Consider the following 24,604-nt stretch of genomic DNA (forward strand, 5'->3'; position numbering starts at 1 on the left):
ACGTTGATAACGGACTAACAGTGGAGTCTAAAGTCCGGGCCGTAAACTTGTTGGTATGTTGTACGCGAAAGTGAATTAGGTAAATAATGTTTTAATAACTTGTTATTAAGTTCATCTGCTGGTAGTCAGATATTGCTGGACACGAATATTACCCCGGTGAGACTGAGACACTTTGTGGTGACGATGATACAATACCTAGAGACAGGAACCTACAACGAAAGTGTCTCCAGCCCCTTATGGTGGTTGGAAATTATATTAGGTACGGCATTAGGGGATAGAAAAAAACTCATAGGTGTAAACATTACAAAGAACATAGTGTTTCTACTTTATTAAATAAACAGTGGAATAGTCTTTAAATAATACTGATTTAGTTTGTGACAGATTCAGAAGACATTAGATTATAAAGGAGGAAACAATGAACAAATTTCGCTTAAACAGTTTCCAACAATACTGCGATGCCCTGACCACCACCAATACATGTTGTCCCGAGACCCCGTCTTAGTCCTCGACGTCTGAAAGAGAAGAATTACAAAAAGTTGTAATACTTCTGTATAGTAGTGTGTTATTGTCGTGGTAGTCATAAGATTAAAACAATCAGCTAGTGTTGGTTGCCATAAAACGATTACCTATTCCGTATGCAGGCTTCTGCCTGCTTGATTTGAAATAAACAAGAGACACAGCACAAGTACAGGTACGGAAACAAGTTGTCTTGGTAGTTATTTCAAATGATTGTTCACCGGATTGCCGTCATGTACAAAATAACCTTAGATACTTTTCAAAATAACGGGAAAGTTTTCCTTTGGCATTTAACGGGGTTGCCCTCGTCTGTGAAAATTATATTTACTGAAAGAGCCAAAGACCTGAGTTCATGAGTTAAATGCGCCGCTATCCTAGCCCCGGAGGCAGCAGCCGGGTGCCCCATAGCAATGGCGCCTCCGTTCATGTTCAACTTTTCTTCGTCTATGTTCAGCTCCATCACGGTGGCTAGGGCTTGAGCCGCGAACTGCTCGTTGATCTGGTGGAAAAATCTGTCATAGTTGGTAGTTCTTAAACAGTCGTTCAGTTGTAAAGCATCTGAACTTCGAAATATGAAGGATCGATTAATGCGTTCAGGAGTACCGCGGTACTCACCTTCCTAACAAGGATGTTGCTTACAGCAAAAAAAGTTGCTCACATCATCATTATCATCCAATTCCATACATAATATCCAACAGTTTTATACCTACATAATATTGAAAACCTATCTTATTTATCGATGACTAGGCTAAATTATTAACCTTTGGTTTCATTACCAATGTTAAAGGATGATGGGCAATTTTATATGAACCCTGGCCTGATAACCAATAAAGTTCTAATGTATATTAGATTATTGCTTACACCATACAGTTACTGAAATAAAACAGTTCATGTCAAGAATCGACCGGAAATAAGTACAGTCGGGCACAAAGGAGTTATACTTTTGGACCATTTTTTTTTGTTAAAATACAATCCATAGTAGAAAAATTCATTGCATGGTGTATTTTCGTCAACTAATTACTTATTTAAATAAGCCTAGGGTAGACTATCAATTTAAATCGGTCTTAACTAGGCATAATTGTTTTAATAGCAAAACAAAACATAAAAACTTTTACTTCTACCACCGTATATTATTTCCATTATTGGAGATAGCATTTCCTCTTTCTGCGGCACCAGGATATTCGGCCCTGGGTTGTCGAATTATTAGAAAAGTAGCGACCCACCCCAGCTTCGCACGGGAAAACAGTATTTCGTCACTATTTAACGGATGTTATTACACATACAAACCTTCTTCTTCAATCACTCTATCTTTGAATATAATAATATATTAAAAAACCGCATCAAAATCCGTTGGGCAGTTTGGAAGAGTTAAGTTTTCAAAGTGACATAGGGATAAAAGGACTGAAAAAGCGACTTTGTCTTATACTATCTATGTAGCGATGCACAAACCACAGGGTTATATATCAAAGCAAGATGTATTATCCTGGCCATTAGATGATGTTTGTGCAAGTACTCACGACAAGTATTTGCATTAAATGGGCTACGAACTGACTGATTTGAAAAATCTTTCAGTGGTGGAAAAGCTACGTTATCTTTATCTTATATATAAAAATGAATTGATGTTCGTTAGTCTCACTAAAACTCGAGAATGGCTGGACCGATTTGGCTTTTTTTGGTTTTAAAATGTTTGTAGAGTTCCAGGAAAGGTTTAAACGATACGAAGTTTGCGGGATCAGCTAGTTTATAATAAGAAGATAGGTATACCTATACGTGCCAAAGTGGTTTAATTCCATAGGCTGTCCTATGCTATCAAGTGTCATATCTTCGTTCTCCGGTGGTTTACAAGGTTGTGCCCATAACAAAAAATGAAGCTTAGGGTCTAAGCTATCATTTGATATGCGAATGGTTTTTATTGGATATACCGGTTAGACTCACCGGAATGGTGGAATACGTACATCATACTTTGTAAATACTTCCTGCTAAATAATCTTTTTTTTTTTCAATAAACTTGGAAAATATGGACACATGCACCTTCTGTGACACGTCCTGACTGATATTGACAATAATATAATGCACTTAAACATCGCTCCCATACAGAATGAAGTGGTTCAAGTCCTTAGGCTGTCCTATGCTATCAAGTGTCATATCTTCGTTCTCCGGTGGTTTACAAGGTGGTGCCCATAACAAAAAATGAAGCTTATGGTATAAGCTATCATTTGATATGCTAATGGTTTTCATTGGTTATGCCGGTTAGAACCACCAGAACGGCGAAATACGTACATCATACGTTGTAAATACTACCTGCTAAATAATCTATTTTTTTTTCAATAAACTTCCAAAATATGGGCACAGACACCTTCTGTGACTCGTTCTGACAATGATTGACAATAATAATGCACTTAAACATCCCTCCCATATGCAATGAAGTGGTTCAAGGCCATAGGCCGGCCTATGCTATCAAGTGTCATATCTTCGTTCTCCGGTAGTTTACAAGGTTGTGCCCATAACAAAAAATGGAGCTTAGGGTCTAAGCTTTCATTTGATATGCGAATGGTTTTTATTGGATATACCGGCCAATTTTACCCATCATCCTTTAATCCATGTTTACCAAAATATCCTTTTTATCAGCCGGTATCTTATCAAGTACTTCACTGGGTGTTTAATGTTTCATAAAGCAGTCGGAAAAATCCTAATATTCAGATGAACTGCCTTTTCCACTTTACCTATTATTTTAGACATGATACCTATTACATTGAGTCATTCAAAAAATTATACTCAGCCTTCGGCATAGCCACTTGTTGGTGAAAAATAGTTAATGCTAATTTGACTTATGCCACAACACCCACCTCAATCATATCTATATCATGAAGCGTTAACCCAGTAGCGTCCAGCAGCTTTCGTATAGCAGGCACAGGTCCCAGGCCCATGATCCTGGGCTCCACTCCCGCATGAGACCAGCCAGCCAGGCGGACCAGTGGCCTCAGATTGTGTTGTACAACTACCTCTTCACTTGCTAAAATTAGTGCTCCTGCGCCGTCGTTTACACCCTTGTAAAGAAGAATATCCAAAGATTTTTAAGCTGCTTTATGTCACCTATCTATAGTATACACCAATTGAACATTAACCTTCCATCACTTTGATAAGGTTAAAAATCAACCGAATATTTATTTAGTCTGTACACTACTTGTAAGTACATATCGCAATCTCTGATAAATATGTTCAAACTTACAGTAGAATTTCCAACAGTCCCAACCCCACCTTTTCTGAACAGTACTGGCAGTTTGCTTAGCGATTCCATCGTGGTGTTAACTCTTGGATGGTCGTCTTTATCCACCACCATATGCTTCCCATTCAGTGATACCGACACTGGCACCATCTCCGCCCTAAAAGCACCCTTATCAAAACCTAAAAAACACATAACTTTTTATTATTATTTTACCTGGAGAAAAAATTGGTTAAAGAATCTGCAATTTGCAAATTCGCTTCAGCGTTAAATATATACCAGCTTTCCATTTCATCTGGGACTTCAACGCAAACGCATCAACTTGATCCCTTGTCAGAGTATACATCTCAGCCAGATTTTCTGCCGTCTGAGCCATAGTAAAGTTACAGAAGGAATCCACGGAGCCGTGCCTCAGGTAGTCCTCAAATTCCAAGGCTTGGCCTAGCTGTGATCCGAATCGGATGTTTCTCACCAAGAATGGAATCGCTGACATATTCTCTGTTCCACCAGCTAGAGAGATTTGAGCTGATCCGAACATTATGTCCTATGCAGATAGAAACAAAATAAAAGTATTTAGGAGAGCCAATCAAACTTATTTTGAGCATGATAATATATGAGCTACAGTAGCCAACAACTCACTTGTGCACTGTTAACAATTGCTTCAAATCCGGAGCCACATAGTCTGTTGACACCAAGAGCAGGCTTGTCATGAGGAATTCCCGCCTTTAGAGCCGAGTGCCTGGGAGTTAGGAAACCGTCCGATGATCCGCTATTCTGTAATGTTTACATGAACCCTTTCAAGATCTTTCTGATCAGGGTGTTACAGGCCGTAACGCTACTAAACTTTAAAAAAACGATAAATTTTAAAGTTAGCCATATATGTATAGTTACTCCAGTTTTGTATTGGTTAAGTTACTGTACCGTATAGACTTGTCCAACATGGACAGTATCGATAAGATCAGGGGCCAGTTGGCAACTTCTGATGGCTTCCCTCGCCGCTACAGCTAGCAGTTCTGATGGGTGCACGTCTTTGAACATCCTGCCCATTTTGATGAATGGCGTGCGTTTTGCTGCTACAACGTACACTCCTGCAATCAAATATGTCTATCAATTCAACATTCATGTCACAAATGCTCTAGTTCATCAGCTTTTGGAAATTCAACCTTTAAACTCTTATGCTCGTTTCTGATTTCTGATGTCCATGTCTTCATTATCTATCAATTTTCATCTCCAAATTGAGCTTATCGATCACTTCAAACTTTATGAAAAAGTTTCTTTAACTCACCTGTTTTCAACACTACAGCCATTTCCAAAGATTTTCAAACAATTGCATTTAGAGTAACCTAATCTGACTGTAGGGACTGTTTTATTTGACCGTTAATACTATCTTATCGCACCAAAACGATCAGGTAGGTCGAGTGTAGGTTGTTTAAAATCTAAGCAAATATACTCGGGCTTTTAGATATTTATACATGATCTGCTGAAAGGATATACCTAGGCACGCAGGTAAATATTATTTTCAAATGCCAGAGGATGTGTGGATAACCCCTTATTGATAGCCCAGCGAAACTAACTCTTGCTTGCCACATAAACGAGTAAATGTTACATCATCACCTTTTGTTGAGATAGTGATATTTTATTTATAAACGATTTTAAAATTAAAAGCAACCGAAATGACGGGAAAGGAAGTAAAGACGGTAAAAGACTAGGGCTGAAGCGTGTGCGTTCGCGCAGCGGAATGTTGTTGAATTTAAAGATTTTAATTATGCAGATAATTAGTGTAAGACGTCCTATAATTGTGTATGGTAAATAAAAATTTGTGTATGCAGCCATTGTGGAGAAATTCACCAAAAACAGATTCCGCTGGGCGAACGTTGGCGAACGTTGTCCTGGCGGAACTTTTTTTAATCCATAGACTTTAGAAGAAAAGAGATGTGTTCAAAAATTAGTGTGTATTTGTGTATAATTATTTATGTATGAATGAAATCACTGCATGCATAAACTTCGGAGAAATTCAAGTTTCCGCTACGCGAACGTTTGGTTATTAGCTACTTTTCATATAAAGCGCTTACATAGAGAGCTGTAGATTTTTATATACGTTGTCTTGAATTTGTTTATATTTGTATAAAACAGATTTAGAAAAAGTCGTAGGGTTTAAAAGATAAAAATATAAATGTAAAATACACTTATTAGGTCTTAGTTCTTAAAGTATGCAGTTTGGAGTCTAGATTTTCACGTTTAAAAAAATGTAATCAGGTCTCTCAGAGAGAAAGAATGGAAAAACGATGTCAACACTGCGACCCATCTGCGGTTTTCTTTTGTCTTCAGATCATTTATTTGTAGCATGCATCGTTTGTCCGATAGAGGCGCCACTTATTCAAAAGCTAGCATAGAGGTTAAACTACCAATTCATTGAGCAATACCTTAAGGCGACGAATTGGTCAACAATAATTCCATAACCGGCATGCGCATCTAAGGCGCCAAAAGGGGTCGGAGCGTCTGAGCGGGGCGAGGATTACAATACGCGCGCCAGCTTATAACTAAAAGTCGTAAGCGACAAAATGGTTTTGTAATTTTATTATTTAGAAATGATAATTTGATAAAAATTCCTTCTACAATTTTAAAGAGTATGTATATACGCAACTACTAAAAAAGTAAAGAGGCTTAAATTGGTCCCGTTTGCCCATAATATGTGAATCTCTTTTTAAAAAGAGGTATGTTTGATATATTTTTCTCTAGTTACCTAATCATGTTTTCACGTCTAACAAAATAAGGTTTATATCATGAACTTTCAGGTAACCAAGTTGTATTTTGATCCGTTTTGTATTTACTGAGAAAAATTGAGACATTTCTCAGGAATTGAAACAAAAATCTTAAATATATCTAGAACTCTTTGGCCGTTGCACCAGAATGGATAAAAAATTATATCGTCCATTCCTCGAGCAGAGTGCCCGTGGTCATGTCGGACCACCGCATCCAATAGGTCCCTCCATTGAAAATCCGCTATCTCTAGGTAGTCCGAAGTCCGAAATATCTACGGGCACTAGGGTAGCTTCTGAAGATAAGGGACATACTGGGGGACATTGTTAGTATTGAGTAGGTTCTTAATCTCAGAATTTAGTCGCGGACTGCCATTAACTTGCTTAAACTGTATTTAAGCCCAAATTCCCAAATAGCTTATAGGTACGTCATTTTTTAAAAAACAAGGATCAAGTAAACAGATGTTATAAGAAAATTGACGTTTATGTTATCGGAGAACTTGGGCCAAATTCTAAGTAGATAAGTAAGTCTTGTACCTGATACTATAGTCGGTTTTATTTGTTGTCATGTCATAAACTCATAAAATTAACGTAGGTAGATATCGATCATGATAATCAGTAGGTACGCCAAAGATTATGTAAGTACTTACTTGCCTTTACTGTACATACTTAACTTTTATTTTACCTGCTAGATAGAACAATTATTATTCGCTGAAGTAGATATTCAGGTTTTCGAAAATGATAGTAGTACCTAATCTTATCATCCTTAGCGGATCTAACATTCAGAGGTCACATTTTAAAGGTCGGGTATAAAGGAATGATAACTAGGTAGGAACAAGTAAGTAAACAAAACAACAAATGTTTTTATAACATATAATTAAATAACCTCCAAAAGTTAATACTTCTTAAAATAAACGCTATCAAAATATTGTTGATTTAGCATAGTTGCCTCTTATAAACATGATAATTATATTTATTTACAGTATAAGAATTTATTATGTAATACATTTTGTTGATATAATATGATTAGCAAAAGTTTCTGCACGGAGAGTGTATGTTATGTACAAAATATCGAAATAGTAATTTCATTTATCACTTTTTTGGCAATTTGGTTATTTGACACTGGAAATTGTTCATTCACTCAATCATTCAGTCGTTCACTTAAGTAGGGTTTAGTTTAGACGGCTTCAACCATCAGTGCGATGCCTTGGCCACCTCCGATGCAAGCGGAGCCGATACCGCGCTTCAGGCCACGGCGTCTGGGGGAGAAAACAATAATTAATAGACAAGCTCATTTATTAATATTAGCATCACAAGAACGAGTTTGATTCAAATCCGGCCAAGAACCAACTTTTCAAAGTTAATAATGCATAATTGTGAAGAAAAACATCCTAAGGAAATGGGGTCTGAAAGGACATCAGAAAATGAGGGATGTATTTTGGACTTTACTATGGCTAAAAGAAAGGATAATGATTGAGCAAGCTCTTCTACGAGAGAAGCCCGTTTTAATGCGGCGTAAGTCTAATTTTTTATCTATCTTTATGAACTTACTTGAGTTCGTGTACTAAGTGTGCGGTGATGCGTGAGCCGGATGCGCCGAGAGGGTGTCCCAACGCCGTGGCGCCGCCGTTCACGTTCAGTTTCTCCATGTCCAGCTTCAAGGCCTTGGCGCAGGACAGGGTTTGTGCGCAGAACGCCTCGTTGATCTAGACATCATAGTTTATTTAAGTCTGAAGTACCTAAGATAGCAAGTATATGAAGATAATTTTATTTTGCTTCTATAAAAATGCCTCATACCTCAATCAGGTCGATATCATTCAAGGTCATCTTGGTGACCTTCAACAGGTTCTCGATGGCGGGTACAGGGCCGACGCCCATGATGCTGGGGTCTACTCCGACGTAGGACCAGCCCACCAGTCGCGCGAGGGGCTTCAGACCCTTGGCTGCCTCCTCGCTGGCCAGGACAATGGCGCCCGCGCCGTCGCTGATACCCTAAAGAAGGTGGTTAGTTCAGGTAACTGGGATCATTTTGAAAATGTTTACATAGATTTTTAAGGAAATAACTTAATACTGGAACCTGTTACTTTTTAACTTAGAACATAGAACACTTACAGATGCAGTACCAGCAGTGACAAGGCCCTCCTTCTTGAATACAGGGGGGAGTTTCTTCAGACCTTCGATGGTGGTCTGAGGGCGAGGGTGCTCGTCCACCTCCACCTTGACTTCCTTCCTCTTCACCGTCAGGGTCACTGGCGTGATCTCATTCTTGAACACGCCAGCGTCTTGTGCTAGTTGGGGATTTGGAGATGGTTTAGTCTTTTGGGCGTTCTTCTTCAAAGGTATTTTTATTTGAGATGGCTTCAATATATTATTTCTACGTAATGCAATAAATTATTGAGTATTACAGGCATAAATCGCAAATAAAAATCCTACAATTAGTGCAAATGATATGATTAGTGATAATGAGAAATATTTATAAAAACATCGAAAAGTTCTTACCAGCCTTCCACCTCTGCTGTGACCTCAAAGCGAAGTTATCAGCCTCATCTCTGGTGATCTTGAACTGTGCTCCCAGCTTCTCAGCGGTCATACCCATGGGCAGACCGCAGTAGGAGTCAGTCAGACCAGCCCAGAGGGTGTCCTCGAAGGCATAGGTGGAACCCAGAGCAGTGCCGAACCTAACGTTCCTGACTGCGAAGGGAGCTTGGGACATATTTTCTACACCACCAGCTAAGGAGATTTTGGCAGCACCGGTGAGGATGTCCTAGGATAAAATGGTAAACTTATTTACTGTTTATTATTATTTTGATAAGCACTCTCACATTGGAGGCTTCCATGGTTTTTAATTATTATAGCTTATTGTTCTTTGTTCCAGAGAGATTGCAAAACTAACACCTTTTGCAGGTTTTAGCCAGAAAACCACGAAATTGGAGAGTGCAAACTGGCAACATTAAAATTGGCGTAGTTGCAAAGTTCAAGGAGACTCCTCCTATTTTTAGTCTGTCCTCTATAAGATGACCTGTTAAACTAGTTGAAGGTAGGTCAGTGAATCGAATGCGAAAACTTCATTGTTGGCATTAGTCAATCGAATATAATCATATTACATAATCATGAATTATGAAAAAACTTGGCAACCAAATATAAAGTTATGACATTAGAGATTGCTGAAAGGATGTTCTCTTCTCTAAGGGTAATAGCTAAAACCAACACTCTATTTTCCTAACTTTACTAACCCACAGCAAGGCTCTTTACAGGACAACTATCGGATTGGATAAGTTTACAACCTTGGCAAAATTACTGGTATAACTTGTCTGCGATATACAAATGTAGTTGCATTTTATTAATTAACTTTGATAAATTCCAGCCAGAAGTGGAAAATCAAGCTTTAGTCATGTGTTATAGCATTCTAGACTTTATGATATATTCATAAGGTGCATATTAGCTTACCTGTGCGCTGTTGACGACAGACTGGAAACCAGACCCGCAGAGCCTGTTGACTCCAAGGGCTGGCCTGTCTTGTGGAATGCCTGATTTGAGAGCCACGTGGCGGGGAATGAAGATACCGTCTGTTTGAGATGCCTGTCCAAGAGAAAAAAAGAGCAATTAAGGTTGGATGTACTTTATTTAATACACATAGATATTGTTATACCTACCACAAGACAGCCTACTCAGCCGGAATTCAAATAGGCTTCTTGCTAGGAATTTAACAAGCATACCGCAGTAACTGGATAAATTGACAATATCAATGCGATGCTCATATTCGTAACTATTGATGATCAATCATCTGACCTCACTCCGAACGCAACAGTAACAAGTAGGTACTGAAGAACTCACCGTCATGACCTGTCCCACTACGACAGTGTCGACCTTCTCAGGGGCGATTCCCGCCTCTTTTATGGCAGCCGTAGCAGCAATGGTCTGCAGTTCTGTGGCTGAAGTGTTGCGGAATACGCCTCCGAATGTACCGAACGCTGTGCGCTTGGCACCCACGATGAAAATACCTGATGAAAGATGGATTTTGAAAAATGATTTCTGTTAAGGTTGTATGGGACATATTTGTGTGTCTCCTGTGCTATTTGAACATCTTTGGCAGTTGCTATGGATAGTCAAAAGCCGCAAAGACCGACAGCCAGTCTTATCATGGGATATAGAGTTGCCCAGGTAACTGGGATGGGAAGGTCAGATAGGTAGTCACCATATGCTCGCAGATAGTCGTAGATGATATACATAGGATATTACAAGGGGTCAATATTCGACAACTGATTACGATATCAACATAATTCGTTGATATTAGTTCTGATATCAGCATAATCCAAAACACATAGATTAAGCGACTGACGGTGATAGAGACCTTTCTCTACGTATAGTTTAGTTAGATGCTATAGCAACTCTTGCAACTCGGTCAATGAATTAGATCTGTCTTATCTAAAAATACAGCGACTTTGACCTCAAATGTAAACTGATTTAAACTTGGCATAGAAATGTTTGAATGGACTTTGACCCTTTATGATATAACGTACACATAAAAACTAGAGTTATTGTTGAATACGCGACTTACGAATTTATCATCTGAACTTTGTACTGTCTCGTGACTGATATTGTTAAACAAATACAAAAATCAAGAAAGCTGGACTTTGTACATCCATCATCGCTTCGTGCAAAAAAACACAAATGTAAAAAGATCTATTCAGCGAGCATTCTCACGTCAGTATTGCACCTAAATCGATACAGATGAATCAACGAAGTTTCTTTCACATTATTAAATAATAGTAAAACCTTCTTTCTTGATCATAATAGAATTATTACAATTATAGCTGTTGTTAGTTTAATTGTACCTAACAACAGTTGCTATAATTAACTTTTAGTATCTTCCGATGAGTTTACTAAAAAACAAAAGCTTAACTCTAATGATAAGAATATTTCGCTATCGCCGAACCTAATCTCTTCGAATGAGTAGAGTGGTCAAAGGTTTATCGAGGTAAAAAAGGGTAGGTAATACCAACGTCCACAGGTCAATCTACCCGAATCTGTCTACCAATGGAATTTTTACTTTCTATCTTCACTATACGTGATAAGGTTGAAAATCTATTGAAGAAATTGGACAGGTAGAGGTAGGTTGAAATGCTGTCGTCTGTGTACATATTTGTTTATCTATGTATTCTATAATGTAATTCAAGGTAGATCAGAGAGCAATAAATGATAATGAACTAAAACTTCAACGAATGAAGTCAATGATCAACTAACATGGGTCTTTGGGAAAGCTCTGGTTTTAAAAAGGTTTAAACATGGGTTTTATAATAAAACTGACTTTGGCATTTATCAATAAGCTTCTATATTTTGTAAAATAAAATTAGGAAGCGTAAATTCAATATTTCGCGAGCAGTAATAATGAAGAAATATGTCTGGTTAGATATTATTTTACTAACGCAGTTTTTTTCTTTGCCTACTTGTGTGGTTTTATGGCAGTCGATCAATTAAGCTAGGTTTAAATCCCGTTTAGCGCAATTAAACAATGTCCTGTGAGACTTTACAACATTTTATTAGTTACATAGATTGGATAATAGAACAGTAGATACCTACATAAAACCATTCTCTACATTTACAACCCAACCAAACCGGATATCCGGTCTAGGTTAGTCTGCCCAGCAAAAATAAACCACCTACACTAAGTAAGTACGTAGGTACACCAGTAAAAACTATTTTATTTTATCAATCCCTGGTGGTAAAGAATAGATTAATCTACCGGTTTAAAACAGTTGTAACTTACTTCAAGGCTTATGAGCAGGTCAATCACCTCAATAAATATTTTTTATAGCAACAGAAGTTAAGCGAAGCAGTGATAGTTAAAATTTAAAGAAATCATTTAAAGTTTAGGTTGCACAGAATTCCATAACTAAAATTATTAAGCAAAACAGATTGAAACAAAACAAAGTTGTTTGTGAAAACTTTGGAGTTTGACCCCACGGTAATAACATTGTGATTAACGTACTATTATCATGATATACATAAATGAATTAGCATAAGCGGTCGTATTATTATACTGAAAGATTATACCTTTAGCTGCTACGGACATTTTTGTTTTGTGGTGATTTTTATTATAAAAATTAATTAACTCTCCGTAACACGCACGTCACCACACACTTCACCACTAATGAATGAACAAATTGTTTGCTAGTGGCGCTCTGACCGATTGAACGGGCTGATAAGACTCGGAAAATTGAATGATTTGGTGATAATTGAATGAACGAGTGATACCAGTGTTACGAGATCAGTAAATTCCATCAGACGTGATAACAATTTTCTATTTTACTTATTATATGATTTTTACAATATGTATAAATACTATAAATATAAATTAAAACCTATCACGATTTTAATCAGGTACAAAGTCGATTTCTGCGTTATAATACGTAGGTACGGAAAACAAAATACATTTTGTAACTTGTTGACCGTAGTTTTTTAACTGACAACATTAAATTTGACGGCTGACTTTACGACGACATAGTATTCGGCATCGAAAAATAAAATTTCCTTATTTATCACAAGGAATGCTTATGCAATGAGCGATGGTAGGTCTGTAAGTGGTCAGCTGAAGAAGTTTGTGTTTCGTGGCAAGTCATCAAGCAAAGGCGACTCTCGAGGTGAATATTTGGAGATAGTTATACCAGAGCTTCTCACGGCAGGCTACTCGTTCTACACGTGGCCGTCGGCACCCTTATTAGCCTGGTATTTGTGGACACAAAGACGCCATTTACGCGGACTCCGCGTACTCGAGCTGGGCTGCGGGACCGGCTTGCCAGGAATCCTAGCCGCCAAGTGCGGCGCCCGTGTTACGCTCACCGACAGCGTTGCCTTGCCCAGGTCCCTGAGGCACCTGTCTGCGTGTTGTGAGGCCAATGGTCTAGTTCCCAATCGCGACGTAAAGATCCTAGGACTCGCCTGGGGACTATTCTTATCAGAGGTTCATTCACTGCGACCAGTAGATCTGTTATTAGCTTCAGATTGTTTTTACGAGCCCTCTCAGTTTGAGGAGGTGTTATCGACAGTCGCTTACCTGCTAGACGGCACTGACGCCCGCTTTTTATGTTCTTACCAGGAACGCAGCGCGGACTGGTCCATTGAGGCTCTGCTGAAGAAGTGGGGACTGAAGGGAGCTCTGCTGGACTTGGATTCTCTGAGTGAGAGCTCAGGTGTGGACTACAGGTCACTAGTTGGCGACCGATCTTTGCATTTACTTGAAATAGTTGCAGTTTAAGGTTATGGCCAGCACAGCGAGAGCAGCTCGCCTGTACGTAGGCAATCTGCCCTGGACTGTAGGTCATCGACAGCTCAAAGAGTACTTTGCACAGTTTGGACCAATACAGAGTGCTAGAGTAGTGTTTGACCGCTCTACAGGTCTCAGCAAGGGCTATGGGTTCATCGAGTTTGTGAGTCCCTCTGCTGCTGCCGATGCTACTAACAAGCAAGTACACACTTTAGAAGGATTGAACTTGACTGTTCAAGTCCAAAATAATTAGATACACACTGCCATATTTAGTTAGCATTTACAATGGCTGAAGCACTTCCAGATTTCCCTGACTCTGACTTTTCAGATGAAGAGTTGTCTCCTTTAGAGATATCTTTTAACAAAGCAGCTGACCATGTTAGGAAGTTAACAAGCTCATTAGATAACAACCAACTTTTAGAACTTTATGGTCTGTACAAACAAGGAACTGAAGGCAAATGCAATGTTCCAAAGCCTGGCTGGCTGGACGGCAGGGGTCGCAGGAAGTGGGAGGCCTGGAGATCTCTTGGTGACTTACCCAGTGATGAGGCTAAACAAAAGTATATCACCTTAGTGCAGAAGTATGCACCAGAACTGACAGATCTTTCTACTGAAAAAGAATTAGGTGTGAAGGAAACCTGGATAGCAGTGTCTTCCATGCGCAAATCCCCAGAGCCTGAACTAATACATAATGAACTGTCTATATTGGATGCGGCGCGAGAGAACTGTGCCGAGCGCGTCACGCAACTACTTGCCGAGCATCCTGAACTTCGTCATGAGAAGGATGACGATGGTCTGACCGCGCTGCACTGGGCCACTGACCGCAATGCCACAAAGGCTTTACAAGCAGCTTTAGATGGAGGATGCCCAGTAGATGCAGCAGATGAGTGTGGTCAGACTGCTTTACATTATGCTGCGTCCTGTGGCCACGTGGAGTCCACCAGGATATTACTCAAAGCTGGTGCTTCTCTGCTAAAAGATGAGGACGACTGTACTCCATTGGACTTGGCTGCTGATGATGAAATAAGGAAAATTCTGGAAGGTGCTACGTAGATTAAGTAATGTCTGTCATCCATTGGTATGCCCGTACCAGTTTTAGTTAGAATTAATATTGGGTTATTGTAGTTATTCATAATAATAAACTTTGAATATTTTTTGTATGTTTTATTGCCAACTTACACAACACACTTTAACAGATAAATAGGAGAAATAGTTATAGGTACTTGACATCTGCATTTATGCAATTTACTTAAGTATTTTATATATTACGGCTTATAACCTGTCAGATGGTCATACTCATACATTTGTAGTAGAAAATATAACAAATAAATCCTTTTACTTCCATATACCTAAATCAATCTTGATTCAAAAACACACAAGTATAATATTTACATAGCAATGGAAACTCATTATATTTCCTGCACGCATCAATAACTTTTTAATTAGCGTTCTTACATTTACAGAAGAAATACTATCAGTACAATATTATATGTAATTTCAATTTCCATGCGTCTCATTGTTTTTAGGTTTCTACTTAGTTAATCAGTCATTATTTTAAATAGGATAACAGGACATTCACATTTTATTTAAGGTTTTGATGTAGTAACGAATAAGAAGAATTCACGCGCAAATATGGTTGATAAACGAATAGGTACTTAACAGGCTCATCAAGCAAATTGTTGCCTTTATTAAAAAAAAAGGTGAAACTGTAATTCTATAATGTTTAAGTACTAAATGTGTACCTACAGTTTTCCATATTTGTGGCTTCTGTCTGTTTAATATTATGTACATCACATACTACTTAGTAACTATTGATAATTTATTGGATGAGTTTATTATTTTGTGCACTACTTATTTATTACAAAGGTATAAAAAGATCTAGGTTTATATTGGAAAAATATATGTACTTACTATATTACTATTTTATGTACCTAGTAGAATTACAGCATACAAGTTTTGAAAAGTATATATTTGGCAAGAAACCATTTTTTAAAATATAGCAATTTTATGGTCTGCTTCGTTTTTTCAAAACCTCGTTTAACTAGTATTCTGTCCCTTTACGAAACTATCACAACAGTCGACAAGACCTGTGTGTGCGCCCGCGCCGATACGGTTACATATAATTGTTTCAATGAATTATGTAAACAGGTTTTTTCCATAAGACTTCAAGAAGTCAAATCCCTCAACATTTTTTATTTAAAATAAATTATTAATATTTAATGTAAAAAAGTAGCAGTCCAATACGAGCATAGGCCTCTAGTTGTTCAAGTCTTACCAAACTAACTTATGCCTCGTTTACACTCACTTATTAACTTGCCATCAAGTCGACTGTCAGTGACTACTATCATGAAACACTTCTAATATATCGCTTCCTTGTACGAACCCTATGCTAGTTGTCCTTGGTATCTTTGTGCGCCAGTCCGTCGCCCGAGTCCAGTTGTTTGAGCAATCTGAACAGGGCCGCAGCTTCCCTGATGCGGGAGAATTCTACGCAGAATGCTTCCACTTCTATGAATAGTTCCTGAAATTAAAGGTGGTATTTAATGTATAGTTCTCGCTAAATATGTTAGATTACCCTAAAGTTAAGGTATGTTGAATGTTTAATTACCCTAACGAATCTTAACGCTTAATGAATGAATTCTGTAATTTAAATGACGTGTAAAAGTGATGTAATGTCCAACTTGCAAAATAAACGATTTCATTTCATTTCATGTAACATTACCTTAACGTTTCCTTAAATGTATGTCATATTTCCACAAATGGAATGTTGGTTGTATGCCACATTACCCTGACATTACCACAAACAAATCTAATATATACTGTATGTTACATTACCTTAACTTTCTCTCAAGGTTAATGTAAGTCACATTACCTATTAAATTTGTTACGTTACCCTAACGTTACCTAAAGGTAAAGGCTTAGGTAATGCAACATGAGCATACGTTATACGCTGTATGTAATATTACCCTTTGCCTTTAATATATGTTTTGTTACCTTAACATTAATAATCTTGTTCCTAATGAGCGACTGCAGGAAGACGCAGACGAGCCGCACGAGGCGGTTCTGCATGTAGCGGTCGCGGATGGTCTCGCATGTCGAGATGCAGTTGCTAATGTAAAGGTGCACGAACTCGACGGGTAAGTCTACTGATGTTGTTAGTCTGGGGATACAAGCAAACATGTGTTGATTAAGTAGGTTACATGAATTATATAAGTCCTTTACACGAAAATTCACGCTTTAAATCGACCGAAGACGAAATAATCAACCGTCCCTATGAAACTGGCCTTAAGTAAATTGAACAATATTTTGTTAACCATCTTAAAAGAGGAGGTTCTCAATTTCACCAGTATGTACTTATGTTTGTGCGCGATTATCTCACGTTTGGCTGAACTGATTTTGATGCAGTTTTCAGCTTAAGGCTAATCAGACTTCGAAGAAAGTTTTAGGTTCGTATATGTATCATTGAAGTCAGTTTTTTTTTATATATCCACGGGGTTGTTCTCCACCAGCTCCGGCAGCTCTAAGCTAATGAGTGTCTTACTGACCTGTTGACGACCTCCATGGAGTGCAGCGACATCTCCATGTTGACGAGCACGCTGAAGTACTCGGTGATGTGCTGCGAGTGGATCAGCTTCAGCAGCACTGATATCGCTACCATGGGGTTGTTCTCTACCAGCTCCGGTAACTGTAAGCCGAAGTAATACATTTCAATTCATGTATACTAGTGCAACTTTGGGAGTGAGTGTCAGTATGACGAGTGACAAGGAAGAATGGAAGAGGGAGACATATTGCGCCGACCCCAACAATAATTGGGAACAGGACAGAAGAAGTAGACAACTTTGAACTATCTTTCCAGCAAAATCACATAGAATGTGGTGAAAGGCGGGCGTTTTGGAGGCTATCTTGTGTAAATTTTGATCTTAAAAAATGCTTTTTTAAGCCTACTTACTTACTTGGATAAAAGCCTTTTTGATTCTGAACAACTTTTAAGCTTGCTTAAACGTGTGTATGACGAGACCTGTAGGTATGTATAACCTAGGTCTGTAGAGACCTGCGTACCTGTGTTGGCGTGACGCCGATCTCGTAGACCCTGAGCGGGTCGGCGTCGAGCAGCGCGAGCAGGCGCTGCTGGTGCTGCACGCTGAGGGCTCCCTTCAGCGCCAGCGCCGTCAGCGACGCCGCCTCGCCCACCGCGTTACCGCTCTCCTTCTCTTCTACTTTCTTCTCTTCAGACTTCTCCTTTTTTTCTTCTGGCTGTAAACGAAAATTATGTCATATATTCTCTATGTTTCAGCCACATTGAAACTTGGCCTAAGCATAAAAAAATATAATAAAAAATAAAATGTGTTTATTTACCTCCACAAATTACATACTAAATTACAAAAGATTAGCTGACAATAATTGGATACAGTTGGTAATTTGTAGGAGATCTGGAGTCTAAACTAAGCCAAAGCCTCTATCCTAGAACTCCAGGGCCCCTTAGTTTATGAATGTTATTTTGTGTAGACTAAAGTAAATGTGTGCACAAGTGTGAGGTGTAAATGGTTCATATGATTACCTTAGGTTTGTGTGGCGGCTGCTGCGTGTTGTGCTGTCGCTTGTCGAGCTTCTCGGGGCGAAGGCCTATGAGCCCCTCGTAGTCTGTGTCATACAGGGGGTTGTACGCGCCTCGGTTCACTAGACATTTCCATACTGCCTGAAATGAATGAACTAATTATGTAATTTTCTGTGCTGTAATTATTTACCTGCATTCTAAGGAAATTATGTATTTCTCATACACAGATGGGGATAAAAAGGATTTACCTCACCAATTTTCAGCCACATTGATTTATCAGTTTTTGAGTTATAGTAGTGTAATTAACACAACTTTGTTTTATTTAGGGTATCTCTAGTAGTATTCATGAATCAAATAGAACAGGGGCCCGATTCTCCTAAGTTAATAATGTCAAAATCGAGTAGAAATCGAATCGCAATATGATCGCAATAGCAGTTTTAACCATATCGGGCATTCTGCTACTAATAAAAGACCAATCGTATTCGATTGACATTTGATTGGTGTGCGATTGGTCTGCTATTTTGGTGATTTTGATTCATACGGTAGTTTGCTGTACAATCATTTTGCAATCGTAAATCATTTGCAGACAAAATGATTCATTATTGAATGACAGAAAAGGATAAAAACGTTTATTTCAAAGAAAAAAATAGCGGAATGCTACATACGCTTCAATCGTAATCGAGTCGGGATCGGATCTCAGTCGAATCGAGTCGAACGTGAATCGTATGACGCTTAAGTAAAATTAGGACAATCGGGGCCCAGGGGATGGACAGGTTCATTTACCAATAATTTGACTTTAAAATGTCAAAAATTACTGGTAAAGAAGATAATGTCTTACCTTATCAGCAGTAATTTCTGTGGTGTCCATAAGGAAGGTTGGCAGTGGGATTGGTCCTGAAGCTTTGAGTGTCCGATGCAGCGGCATGTAGTCATTTGATATTAGAGATTCTAATAGCTCCTTCATTGCCATGCGGTTTGGTGGGCTCCTGAAATCATCAGAAGTACAGAATATATCTGAAGCTCTCGTACGCGATTTCACTTTCGTCCCTAGGGATATTCCTCCCGCATAAGGAGAAAAAGCTTATGCTACGAGTATGTTTGCCAAAGTAACTCTATCTGTCAAGGTTTTACTCCTAAGTTGCTAAATCTATTAACCCTTAAATTGGCAAATCAATTTATTACAAAAATTTAATTCTTTTTTGTTATTTACTGGTTTATTACGATGACAGATGACTGAAAAAAATCGAAAAAAAAATCTACCTATTACAGTTTTCGCGAAAATCTACGTACTCCGGGGAGTACGTTGCCAACTATAGTGGTTCTTCTGTTCGTACTACGTGGAGTACTTTGCCAATATATGAATAAAACACATTTTAGTAAAATCTTCACTTTATTAATCATAATTCTTATCAAACTACATAATATGTATTTATTGCGTGTGAGATTAGCGGAAGCAATTTCTTTTGTTACTTTCTCCTACCATAAAACACAAGAGCACATTGCATTTCACGCAAAAAACTTTAGTTCTTCTATCTTTGCAAAACCTACAGCGTGATTGCTTATCTGCTATTTCTGGAAAATATCCGACAGCATTTTCTGACACTGTCCACCGGCCGTTCAGCTGTAGGTTTCTGAATTATTTTCTCCTTCACCTTCCAAAATTCCACCATGTACCGGACCCCTTTCAAGAGCCGACGTCTTGAAAGGGGTCGGGTGCAAAGATATAAGCATATCTGCTAAATTAGGTCGTTTCAGGTTCAAGCACTGCTGAAAAAGAAAAAGAACATGCTGTATGACATACAATTCACAACACAACTGAAGTCATTTTACATAAAAACCAACAAACAAAGGCTAGTTTGCATTTCTAAGTAATAGGCAATGTACTCCGTGTATACCAAAGTTTATGTTGTGAACTTCACTACGTACTTGGCAACGGTATTCAGGGAGTACATACACAGTTATGAACTTGTAAAATTGCGATTACATTATTTATACACAAAATTACGAATGATTGATATTATTTATAATGTTCCTATACAATTTAAAGCCAAATAACCACAAGTCCCGTCCAAAAAAATGTAGAAAAACACAAAAAACTTACCCGTGACCCGGATACACCAGACCGCTTCTAAGACATTTTGAATTTGACAGCTATTTTTCAATGGAACCACATTCAAATATTTTTTCTACCAAAATATACAATAATGACAAGCCAAAAAGAACAAAAATTTTTATTTTTTTAAAGATTGGTACTACATTCGATTTAAAAAAAGTTAATGTCTTTTGTGGAGTACACTGCCAATTTAAGGGTTAACAACACTGACATTTGGTATACAGCTAATCTAGAGCCTGAGAAAGTGTGTAGGCTACTTTTTATCAAGTGTGGAAAGTAGTCAGCATGTTGCCGTCTTCCATACATGTCAGTCTGCTATTGTGCAAGTAACATTCTGATGAATAAATAAATAATAGACAAATTATATAAATAATAATCTTACCCATCACTAAGAGGTATGAGCGCGGGCGCAGCAGCTCGCGCCATGGAGCTCATGTCTGCTACTCTCTCCGACACTATTGTGGAGAGTGAGGAGTAGTCAAACTCCAAGTCTTTGGGGGACACTTCTGTCAACATCACCTGTTTGGCTGACTTCTTCATCACCTGGAAATTAACCATAAATGGTGATTCATAAAACTGATAAAACCAATTATTATATTAGTTCCCAAGAAATACACACACACACTTTGCTTTCATACACTAATCATATGCCTGCAGATTATTACAAAATTTTGATACAGGTTGTTAAAAAACATTAAAGTGTAAGCACTAGGTCAAAAGGGGCAGAGCACAGCGGGTAGACTTCTTTTATAAAGACATTGGAGAAAGTTAATAAAATAACATAAGTAATATATGAACGTACCACAGATTCCTCATTACTTTTCATACATACTTTTGTAAATCCAAATCCAGTCTTCGTAAGCCTGTCAAAATATTCTTATACACACTTGTTAATACATACATCTTTAACATTAACAGGCAGGAAGCCATGCAGCTGTCCAATGAGAAGCCTCTCCTGGGGCAACAGCGGTGTCAGACCAGCCTTGCCTTCCAACAGGTGCAGGAACAGTGATGCAAAGGGATTGTCCAGCTTGTACACGTCAAACAGGATGGCTATGGCCACCACGCGCTGACCAGGCAGGGACAAGTCCCCGCCGGTGATGAGTGAAGATAGTAGTAGACATACTGGAATGTGAAAAGTTTATATAAACAATTATATTCTCTTGTATAGATGTTTTTTTATTAATGAAGCTTTGATTTTTTCAGCGTAAAACAATTGGATAAAAATGTAAAATTCTTATAAGATGAATAGGCAGTTTTACCATTGCCAATATGGATATGTAACTTTGAAAAAGTTCACAGAAAGTTTGCATCAAAGTGCACCTTATGGTAGTGTATTTAAGATTTTTTAAAGAAACTTACAGTTAAAATGGTCTGATTTAGGAAACTTCTTCTGCACTTGTGTGCATATTGAATCTAGTGTTTGTTGATCTACGGTCTGCTCTGAAAATAGGCTGTAAAGAATAATAAACAATTTAAATCAACTCGATTGTAATAGAAATAAAGAGGTTAGATTATGACATGACTTTTAACTTACTCTAATATGTATTTACTATTTTCATTAACCAAATGCTGCGACATATTGGCTAGATATTGAGTTAAAAGCAGTTATTTACTGATATTTATCTGAAAAACTATTTATTTTCAAAACATTAAAACGTCAACCATCCCTTCCGTCAAACTTTGACACTAATGACACAATTCTTTTGAAGTCTGTCAGAAAATACAGATTAAATAAATACATAAAACGGTATCAAAATCCTTCTTATCTAACTCCTTTCCGCGCACAGCTACCCATTTGCTGATATCGGAAAATGCATACAAATACAGGGACCGCAGAGGTCATTTAATATACACAACGGACCCGTGACCGTTGTTCCACGCGCTCCCCAAATAAATGTCAGCAATCCCAGCGGGGCCCAGTAGGGCCAAGGCTCAATTTAAATTGTTCGAAAGAGTTACCGCGGCCCTGGTACATAAAAGTAGTACGACGGAATACGACCGTTTTTAGTCAAGAGAGACTCTCACCGCTGCTAACCCACAGCGAGAGGGGTCATCTGATGATTTTCAACGTCGTTAAAAAAAAAAACAACGTATAATAAGGGTCCATGCGCGTGAATATGATAGCTCGCAAGTTTGTACATTGCTCAGTTGAATTAAATTGGCGCTCTTTAGAACATTTTTTTCATCCTTCACATATAAAGCCGTCCGCCTTTAGTACAACAACGCGTTCGGAAAATGTATGGTGGCGGACCATGACGCACTATAGGCATCCACAAGCTAAAACGAATAGGTAGGTACATGCTTAAAATTTATGAAGCAACGGCCTGCAACGGGGAGCTAACACTTGACCTACATTCCAAGCTCTTTGCTACGAGTCCAATCAAACCGCCAGTTGCACAAAGCTCCATTAAAGTTAAAGCTTCTTTAAATATATTGCTGGCTCTTTCTTTGTCAACAAGATAAAAAGTGTTAGCAATCAAATCAAATCAAATCAAATCAAATCAGTTTATTTTTCATCTCCACAAATTACAACAAGTTATAGAGTTGACAAGACAAATTGACGGAAAATTAGTAATTTGTGGGAGATCTGGAGTCTAAACTAAGCCGAAGCCTGTACTATAGATCTCCAGGCCCCCCATTTAACAACATTATAACAATTGTCAACATGTGAAACACTTTTTATGTGTCTGTGTGATTGTGTGTATATGTGTGACAGGGTGTGTGTGTGTGTGTGTGTGTGTGTGTGTGTGTGTGTGTGTGTGTGTGTGTGTGTGTGTGTGTGTGTGTATGTCTATGTGATGGTGTATACTGTATGGTGTGTACTAATTATAGTAATGTAATAGTGCAAAAGAAACCTCATTTTATGTTTGGACCTCAAGGATTTTTTCAGTTTCGGAGTAATTAAGGGTCTGCAACCATTTATAAATTTTATTTTTGCTTTCCATTATGGAATTATTGGAAAAAGGAATTATTTTATTAACTTTGTTTAACAACATAGCACCACGGTAAAGAAAAAATCTTTGTGCAAATGAGGTGTTCATAGCAGCCGTCTCACAAACCGCATGCTTTCTTCTAGTCTGAGCTATGTGTTTTTTTCTGTTCTCTGGTAAGTCACTCAGTTTGTGAAGTATAGTTTGCAAAATGTAAATTTGGCGCACAGTGAGGACTTGCGCTTCTTGGTATAAATTAGAAGTAGGGAATAGCCGAGGTTTTGATAAGCTCACTTTTAGTAGCAATAGATTTAATGAAGTTTTAACTTTAATGGCGCTTTGTGCAATTGACGGAAACCTAATAACACGTATATCGATGCTTAATAATGACTGAAGTTTCAATAAAGTTGTTCGCCTTTAATTAATTATACTATCTCTGCATTTTGCAATAGTTCAGTCTAGTGCATTCAAATAAATAATACCTGTATTAGGCACCAACGGGCTATATCATGTCGTTATTTGAATAAGTACCGATATATAAACAAAATGCACAATAATATTAGCTCGTCCTTATCAAAGGGTGCACTTTAGGTTTGTTTTGATCGTTATCTAATCTTTGAAACAATAAATATTCCTAAACAAAGAATAATTTGTCTACGGATAATGATATCGTAAATATTGAACGATGACTTTAGCATATCTTCCTGTCTGGACATAAGGACATTAAACTCAGTCTGATGAAGACGCACTTTTATGCACTTACATCAGTAGATTTTAAGTCTGCTATATCTCTTATAGGTCACAACATGAATATGATTTCATATCGCATTGTGCCACAAAATATTTGATATCTCTGAAATTAGATAACTTTGGATTGCACTGTAAGAGCAGGTGTAGCCTTTTTTATCTGCTTTATGTCTTTTCTCCTCGTTATTCTGTCGTGATTACTTTTAATCAAAGCTATTGAAGTCGATCAGTCGATGAATGGGAGCTGGCCAAGAAAGACCGGGATCGTTTGCGCTCACTGGGGAGTAGGCCTACGTTCTCCGGGGGAGGCCTCCACGTTACTGGAAGAGGTGTTATGATGCCTTTGAGTAATCAACAGTTAACTACTATCCACAGTTTTTCAGACTACTTACCTATTCAATGTTCTCACAGTTAACTGATTAACAGTGGTGTTTCAGTTTGAACATTGCTTAGGGGCTTAAGCCTATAATAAGTGGGAGTCATTGGTGCAACTG

General features: G+C 38.1%; 5 protein-coding genes across 5 annotated transcripts; 2 read left to right on the plus strand and 3 right to left on the minus strand.

The window, feature by feature from the left end:
* Positions 1-125: 125 nt before the first annotated feature.
* On the minus strand, positions 126-5,181 carry LOC110379979 (3-ketoacyl-CoA thiolase, mitochondrial). The gene is made up of 8 exons (XM_064038169.1): positions 5,025-5,181; positions 4,661-4,827; positions 4,379-4,513; positions 4,019-4,283; positions 3,746-3,921; positions 3,363-3,563; positions 861-1,015; positions 126-512 (listed from the first exon to the last, which is right to left on the minus strand). Exons 1-8 carry the CDS (start codon positions 5,044-5,046, stop codon positions 431-433), a joined length of 1,203 nt encoding a protein of 400 aa, XP_063894239.1. The 5' UTR covers positions 5,047-5,181; the 3' UTR covers positions 126-430.
* Positions 5,182-7,359: 2,178 nt separating this feature from the next.
* Positions 7,360-12,709, minus strand: LOC110379956 (3-ketoacyl-CoA thiolase, mitochondrial). Its single transcript, XM_021339794.3, has 8 exons — positions 12,553-12,709; positions 10,333-10,499; positions 9,946-10,077; positions 8,998-9,262; positions 8,611-8,786; positions 8,296-8,490; positions 8,050-8,204; positions 7,360-7,757 (listed from the first exon to the last, which is right to left on the minus strand). Exons 1-8 carry the CDS (start codon positions 12,569-12,571, stop codon positions 7,676-7,678), a joined length of 1,191 nt encoding a protein of 396 aa, XP_021195469.1. The 5' UTR covers positions 12,572-12,709; the 3' UTR covers positions 7,360-7,675.
* A 348-nt stretch (positions 12,710-13,057) lies between these two features.
* On the plus strand, positions 13,058-14,916 carry LOC110379977 (histone-arginine methyltransferase METTL23). Its single transcript, XM_021339823.3, has one exon. The coding sequence runs from the start codon at positions 13,058-13,060 to the stop codon at positions 13,751-13,753; it is 696 nt and encodes a 231-aa protein (XP_021195498.1). The 3' UTR covers positions 13,754-14,916.
* Positions 14,048-14,916, plus strand: LOC110379959 (acyl-CoA-binding domain-containing protein 6). Its single transcript, XM_021339804.3, has one exon. The coding sequence runs from the start codon at positions 14,048-14,050 to the stop codon at positions 14,813-14,815; it is 768 nt and encodes a 255-aa protein (XP_021195479.3). The 3' UTR covers positions 14,816-14,916.
* On the minus strand, positions 14,912-22,127 carry LOC110379958 (CCR4-NOT transcription complex subunit 11). The gene is made up of 10 exons (XM_021339803.3): positions 21,968-22,127; positions 21,793-21,884; positions 21,332-21,555; positions 20,813-20,973; positions 19,156-19,303; positions 18,321-18,458; positions 17,822-18,016; positions 17,308-17,447; positions 16,757-16,922; positions 14,912-16,283 (listed from the first exon to the last, which is right to left on the minus strand). The coding sequence occupies exons 1-10, from the start codon at positions 22,009-22,011 to the stop codon at positions 16,152-16,154; spliced, it is 1,440 nt and encodes a 479-aa protein (XP_021195478.2). The 5' UTR covers positions 22,012-22,127; the 3' UTR covers positions 14,912-16,151.
* Between the last annotated feature and the right edge of the window lie 2,477 nt (positions 22,128-24,604).

Source organism: Helicoverpa armigera, chromosome 15 (assembly GCF_030705265.1).
Source record: "Helicoverpa armigera isolate CAAS_96S chromosome 15, ASM3070526v1, whole genome shotgun sequence".
NCBI classification, from domain to species: domain Eukaryota; kingdom Metazoa; phylum Arthropoda; class Insecta; order Lepidoptera; family Noctuidae; genus Helicoverpa; species Helicoverpa armigera.

Coding starts and splice junctions, on each gene's coding strand:
- LOC110379979 (XM_064038169.1), bottom strand. CDS start 5,046: ATGGCTGTAGTGTTGAAAACAG. Junction 3,564..3,745: donor GGACTGTTGGAAATTCTACT/GTAAGTTTGAAC, acceptor CTTCTTTACAAG/GGTGTAAACGACGGCGCAGG. Junction 1,016..3,362: donor ATGATATAGATATGATTGAG/GTGGGTGTTGTG, acceptor TTTTTCCACCAG/ATCAACGAGCAGTTCGCGGC.
- LOC110379956 (XM_021339794.3), bottom strand. Junction 8,491..8,610: donor TCACTGCTGGTACTGCATCT/GTAAGTGTTCTA, acceptor CACCTTCTTTAG/GGTATCAGCGACGGCGCGGG. Junction 8,205..8,295: donor ATGATATCGACCTGATTGAG/GTATGAGGCATT, acceptor TATGATGTCTAG/ATCAACGAGGCGTTCTGCGC.
- LOC110379977 (XM_021339823.3), top strand. CDS start 13,058: ATGAGCGATGGTAGGTCTGTAAGTGGTCAGCTGAAGAAGTTTGTGTTT.
- LOC110379959 (XM_021339804.3), top strand. CDS start 14,048: ATGGCTGAAGCACTTCCAGATTTCCCTGACTCTGACTTTTCAGATGAA.
- LOC110379958 (XM_021339803.3), bottom strand. CDS start 22,011: ATGTCGCAGCATTTGGTTAATGAAAATAGTAAATACATATTAGA. Junction 19,304..20,812: donor CTCATACCTCTTAGTGATGG/GTAAGATTATTA, acceptor TGATGATTTCAG/GAGCCCACCAAACCGCATGG. Junction 16,923..17,307: donor TCCATGGAGGTCGTCAACAG/GTCAGTAAGACA, acceptor TTGTATCCCCAG/ACTAACAACATCAGTAGACT.